Source organism: Triticum aestivum, chromosome 5B (genome assembly GCF_018294505.1).
Source record: "Triticum aestivum cultivar Chinese Spring chromosome 5B, IWGSC CS RefSeq v2.1, whole genome shotgun sequence".
Classification (NCBI taxonomy): Eukaryota; Viridiplantae; Streptophyta; class Magnoliopsida; order Poales; family Poaceae; genus Triticum; species Triticum aestivum.
In genome coordinates, this window is record NC_057807.1 from 343,747,686 (window position 1) to 343,753,900 (window position 6,215).

General features: G+C 47.2%; 1 protein-coding gene across 5 annotated transcripts; it reads left to right on the forward strand.

Moving 5' to 3' along the window:
• The first annotated feature begins 295 nt into the window (after nucleotides 1-295).
• LOC123111773 (putative surface protein SACOL0050) lies at nucleotides 296-4,794 on the forward strand. 5 transcript variants are annotated; one of them, XM_044532637.1, is made up of 7 exons: nucleotides 296-764; nucleotides 878-917; nucleotides 991-1,122; nucleotides 1,239-1,334; nucleotides 2,227-2,322; nucleotides 2,436-2,585; nucleotides 2,744-4,794. In XM_044532637.1, the coding sequence occupies exon 7, from the start codon at nucleotides 3,186-3,188 to the stop codon at nucleotides 4,632-4,634; it is 1,449 nt and encodes a 482-aa protein (XP_044388572.1). In that variant the 5' UTR covers nucleotides 296-764; nucleotides 878-917; nucleotides 991-1,122; nucleotides 1,239-1,334; nucleotides 2,227-2,322; nucleotides 2,436-2,585; nucleotides 2,744-3,185; the 3' UTR covers nucleotides 4,635-4,794. The 5 variants fall into 5 exon arrangements, with proteins under 5 accessions (XP_044388572.1, XP_044388573.1, XP_044388571.1 ...); XM_044532638.1 differs by having other exon boundaries at nucleotides 878-1,122; nucleotides 2,736-4,794; XM_044532636.1 differs by having other exon boundaries at nucleotides 878-1,122.
• The last annotated feature ends 1,421 nt before the right edge of the window (nucleotides 4,795-6,215 follow it).

A 6,215-nucleotide genomic window follows, 5' to 3' on the forward strand; every position in this document is an offset into this window, starting at 1 on the left:
ACCTCCCTCCTTGCAACCTCCTGCAACATCTCGCTTGCCACCGTCCACCAAACCACTATTGTAGCTTGAGTCATTGGTGTGAAGTTTTCCCAACCTTTAACCTCTAGCACATCAAACCAAACATACCGGTTCTTGCAAGCATACCGGGCAACACGGCTGGTGCGGCAACCCTCTTGCTGCAAGACGGTCCGAAGTCCAACATTGTTGCAAAGAATTCAAATATACTTTCTCCGTTTCTAAATACTCTCTTTGTTCGATAAAGATTGTCCCATGGTCTTTTTTTCAGAAAAAAAAACCCAAGCGAATTCCCGACAAGCCCCTAACTCCCTGTCGTCTCCCCCGCTCCTCTCCCGCACCGGAGCTCCCCTGCTCGGCTCCCCCGCGCGTAGCCGAAGCTCCTCCGCCCGACGCCTCCCCCGCAGGTTCCCTCTCCTTGTCCCCTCCCCCTTCCTCATGGTGATCCAAGGCGAGGAGAAGCCTTGATTTTTCTTCTGACGGCGGCGGCCTTCTCTGAGTTCGATTCTCTCCAAACCCTCATCCTCGGCGCCATGGCGGCGGCGGCCGTTTCCGGGTCCTCCTCCTCCTCGGTGCTGCGGTAGCAGCTCGCCCACGGCGGCGGCAGGAGCGAGCAACAGCAGTGGCCGCGCGAGTATGCGGCGAAGGAGGTCACCTTTGGCGTCGGCGCGCACGCCGCCATGCTGCGCCGGAAGCCCTGTATCGCATGCGTGGTCGGCGTTGCAACAGCCGCTTCTCCTTTGCCATGGGTGATTTTTTGCTATGCTAGTTTTTCCCATGTTTCTTCTGCTTTAGTTTCCCATGTGTTCTTGTCAGTCTCTTAGGTGATGTAATGTGGGTTTGATTTTGCTGGTGCTTGCAGATTTCTTCAGGGGTCGGAGGCCAACCACCACATGGCAATAGTCTGAAGACTGCATTTGAAATATGCCTCCAGCATAGTTAACTACCTTGCTAAACTTGTCATGTTGTGTGTAGATACTGCCCCCGTGCTTGGCAAACTTGTCATGAGGCATCCTTTTGTTGCCTTTCCTACTGTTGACAAGACCAGGGTGACCATCAGGGAGCAGAAGGAGGTCACCGTCCAGCTAATTAACTACACCAAGAGCGGTAATTAATTTTGCATCATCTAGTGACAGATTCCTCAACTCACATTTTAGTTCTGCTCCCTGCCCTCTAGGCACTCCAGTTTCTTATCATATCTGCTTTTGTTTGTGATGGATCAGGGAAGAAGTTCTGGAACTTGTTTTACCTGCAGCCTATGTGGGTTCAGAAGGTAGCGAAATGTTATTGAAATGCTGAATTTGTTTTGGAGCTTGCAGGTACAGTTACATGGATATTACTCTTCATGATTTATACTCAGACATCAATGATCAATGATTAATGATTTATACTCCAGCAATTCCAGGAATGACTTTAGGATATTGCTCTAGATTAGGAGTTTTAAATGGAGTACTCCATCAGATTAGGATACTACTCTAGATTAGTGTAGCCACTATCTAACAATTTTTTTCAAAACTGAATTTCAGAGTACTCTAAATGCTGTGTGCCCTAGCATTTTTGTGTTCCCTGGCATTTCTGTAGCATTCAGTACCATGACAATTTTAACATGTTGAGAAAATTTCAGTAACATGAATTTGAAATTGAGTACTCAGTGTAAGGATTAAATGCACACAATTTGGGTATTAGCTTCCCATTCAACATTGCGGAAATTTCAAATATGCTAAGTATCATTGCTAGTGGTTGGCTGACCAGAGAAGAGAAGACAGTTTATTTGGCATGGTTCAGACTAGTAATTTGTGTTCAAGAATCTTCCTGTTCTCCCATTGTTACCAAGCATGATCTTGCTTGCATTGCCGCCTTTGCTACATGAAGCAATAGGGTAGGTTCAGTTTCGCTGAATTTTTGAAACTATACATCATTTGCTGAATTTTTTCTCTACATCACTTGCTCCTTGTAAATTATTGCATATATAATTTTTGAAACTATAGGTGAACCTCTTCAGCAAACATAAAACAGTTAACTGAAACTGTCTAAAACAGTTAAGTCCACTTGATGCTTAGCTAATGCAGGCCAACAAAATGAAATGAACTACGAATTTGTTCTCTGAAATAGTACATGCTTTCTCTAGACTGAGTTTCCTGCCTTTTCCAACTGAAACTCAGTCAGCCCTGGCTAATAATTATCTTGCTCACTGACCCAACAACATCTCAGACTTTGAAGACATGAGCTGCGAAATGATATATGGTCAGGTGCCCCCACCAGTGGAAGAAGATCCAGTGTCGAAACAACCCTGCTATCCCAGCCTCTGTGAGTGCGCCCAAATTTGGCAACACTTTACAAGTACTGAACCCATCTAGCGCTGAACTTGCACTAACATGCATCACCTGTCACAAATTTGTTGTGCTGCTACAATTTTTCAGGTTCCATATCGACGCCCTCCGCTGCAATATGTCCCAAAATTCAGAACTAGTCTTCTGCAAGCGCTCACAAGGGTTTTGATACAAAATTGTGCATGGTGCCATGGTATCGGATAGGCCAGAATTTCAACAGGGACAATAGATAATGCATCGGTAAATTTCTGAAACTTGGGGATGCATCACTGGGACAATATACAGTCACTATAGAGAATAATTTCATTACAGAGTAAATTCACTATACAATGATGCTGCCATGATGCTGTAATTAACATCAGTTCCACATCAATTTGGCCATATGACAAGGATTTCAGGGCAGGGGCGCCGGTACCTTTCACGAGTAGCAGAGCCGGAGTCGTCTGGACGAAGAAGTAGAAGATCGGGGGCTGCCTGTACGAAGATCGGGAGCTGCACCACCACTAACAGAAGCAGCAGAGTCAGAGGAAGACGGCAACAGCAGAAGAGGACGGAGTGGCGGAATACAGCGCGCCGTCAGCCGTGGAGCCGCCGCCCGTCGAGGTGCGCGCAGGTAAGCAGGGGCGGCGCAAATTGGCAGCCGCGGCTCAGGTGGGCCTTCGTCGCCGGCTGAACACCACGGTGGCTGGGGCGTGCGGTGCAGCGGCGAGGGAGGTGGAAGAAGCAGACGGTTGCTTCGAGTTGGATTAGGAGCCGGGAAAGGAAAGAGTTGCAGTGTTGCCCGGCGAGGGTCTCAAACTCTCAATTCATGCTTAATTAAGCTTTGGCGCGAAGCTTCAAATGCACGCAAGCAAATCCGATTTTCTCACGGATCACATCACATACGCATCCACGGTTTGGAATCGGCGTCACACCTGGCCTGAGCTCATCAATAAAAGGCAGCCAACCTGCTTCCAATCTTCACCAATCACCAATCACCAGCCCTTACCCAGCGAAGCGACCGGCGTCCCCTGTTCCCTTCCCATGGAGATTGCCTACCCCTACGGCGGGGAGCTCACCAGGAAGCACGGCTCCGTGACAGGCCAGCCGTTTGCCGCCAAGATCGACATCATGTCCGGCCAGAAGCGCGCGAGGGAGATGCAGATCCTTCGGCAGCGGTTCCAAGCAGAGCTCGTCGCCGTCCGTGGCCTCCTCCACAAGGCGGCCGCCGTGCTAATTCCCGCCTCGTCCCCGTTGGCTCCCCGCGTTAAGGAGAGTCGTCCAGGGTTCTTGGCCGAGGAGCCGCCGGCCAAGAAGAGGAAGGCGTCTCCTCCCGTTCCTGTGATCAATCGCAAGAAGGCGCCAACGAAGAAGAAGATGACGGCCTCTGAGAGGGAGATGCTCGCGGAAGACCTGGAGCTGTTCGTTGCGGAAATCCCCGATCACATCGTCCAGCTCTTGCAGAAGCACAGCTGCGCCACCCGCCCCGGCGAAATCGAGATGGACCTCCACGCGTTGGACGACGCTGCTGCTGTCGAGTTACAGGAGCAGGTTGACAAGTTCGCTCGAGAGAGGAGGTCGGCGAATCCGTCGCCCCAAGAACGCCACCAAGACGGCCCTGAGGCGATGAACGAAGAGGAGGACGAAGAAGTTGACATCTGTGGCGGCGTCTCCCCCTTGGTGATCGTGCCGCAACCTCTGCTGCAAGAACGCCACCAAGACGGCCCTGAGGTGATGGCCGAAGAGGAAGAGGAGGAAGAAGTTGACATCTGCGGTGGCGTCTCCCCATTACCGATCGTGCCGGCACCTCTGCTGCTCGTCGAAGATGAAACAGCCAGCGGCAGCCCAAGCTCCAGCAGCAGCAGCAGCAGTTCAGATACTGATTCCAGCGACAGCGATTCAGACACTGATTCCGGCAGCAGCGACTCGGGTTCAGAGCACTCCGGCGGCAGTGACTCAGATTCTGATTCCGACGAGATCGTCGACAGTCCAGCACCGGCCATCACGCCTCCAACATGTGACCAGCTCGCCCGTGCTCTGGAAAGGCAGCGAAAGGAGGCCACGTCCCGGGCGAGGGAGAAGGCCCGTCAGGAGCTGCTCCACATGGAGAAGACGGCAATGCCCGACGATACTCTACACCGAGAGGATCTGAAGAGGCTCGGCATTGATGAGTACAACACGGCGAAGCCCAGCAACTTGCTGCGGCAGATTGGGCTCTACCTCAAGGTTGACGATGATCGGAAGCATCATCATCATCATCATCATCAAATCTTCGAAGAAGACCTAGAGGAAGGCGAGATTCGGTCGTGATCATCGTTGCTAGCAAGGTGCTATAACAAGTGATGTAATTGTTGATGGCTTGAGCCTCACAGAAAACTTGTAGCTCTCTTCTGCAAATTGTATGTGTGTTGAACATGATTGGATATATGAAAGTACATGATCCACAAATAATATTTTTAAAATTCATGAACAGTTTTTTTCTCTGGTTTCATTTTCTAGAAAACATGAATATTTTACTTAAAAATCAGGAATATATTTTATTAAATGTAAGTCAATTTTTTGAGAAATAACATAATTAATTTTATTAAAATTGGTAAGCATTTTTAATTGAAAAAACACAGAAAATGTAAAAAAGTTGGCTACAAACAGTAGCCTTTTTTAGAGACTTCGCTGGATTTTATGGATCAACGACGTTCAATGGAATTGTTACATGATCATGTGGCGCGGCAAGCCGGACATGACGTCCAAATTTTAAGTCTAGAGAGTATTTCGCTAAACTTCAGCTTCATATTTGCTATCTCGACTATCATAGATTAAGTTACATTCCTCTAAATTACACGAGCGTCGGTTGACTATCGCTTCATGATGCTCGCCTACTTTATCCGAGGTATCCTTTACAACTGTGGCACAATCCAAAGCTATTAGGATCCGCATGACTAGTATATCGTCGGCAATGTCTTGGCTCTTAGGATGCCCGGCACGCTAAGTCTTCTAGAGTTGGTACATCAATCATGTCACAAAATGCAACTGTAGATGAGCCAAGATAGATGTCGCTTTGGTCTCAGCAAATAGCCACAACAGCTTCTACCATAGTTTCTTAAAATTGTGCCAACAACATTGAACTTCGCAAAACCAACCAGGCGGCAAGGCAAACACTGGGTTCTGGACCTGCTAGCCCGCGAGAGCTATGTGTGCGAGACATATAACTCTGTGTCGCAGTACGCGAGCGCGAGATGGGCTGGCCCAATAGGGGTTTCTGGGAGCGGGTTTTGGTGTGTTTCTTTTTCCTTTTTTTTTCTTTTTCCCTTTGGTTTGGTTTTTTTGTCTTCTTTTTATTTTCAGTTTTCTATGGTATTTTTATTTTTCCTTTTTATTTTGTTTTCTTTGTTCCTTTGTCGATTTTTTCCTTTTTTTCTCTTTCCGGTTTTCATCGGGTTTTCTTTTGATTTTTGTTTTTTCCTTTTTATTTTTAACACGTCTCTATCACGCACAATATAGAATTTTGTGTATATTAGGGATATTTTAACATGTTTTGCATTTATAAAATAAAGGATTAACAATTTTCCCAATATATATTTTAATGACCAGTTTTTTCATACATGTTGTTCATTTTTTGTATACATCAGGAATATTTTATACACACATTTAACATTTCTTAAATATGTATATTTATCTTTATCTTTACCTACTAATAAAGCACGCATTGCTTCCGTCGGGTTCACTGTCACGGCATTTTTTCAAAAAAGTCTTTATGTTTTTTTGAAATTGAACCCGCAGCCCCTTTTTGAGTTTTTAACTGGATCTAATAAAACGTCCCGTTTTTGTAAAAAAAAACTTGCACCTATCTTATCCTAAAGCACGAGGCTGGGCTCGCCGGCTATCGTCCTGCAG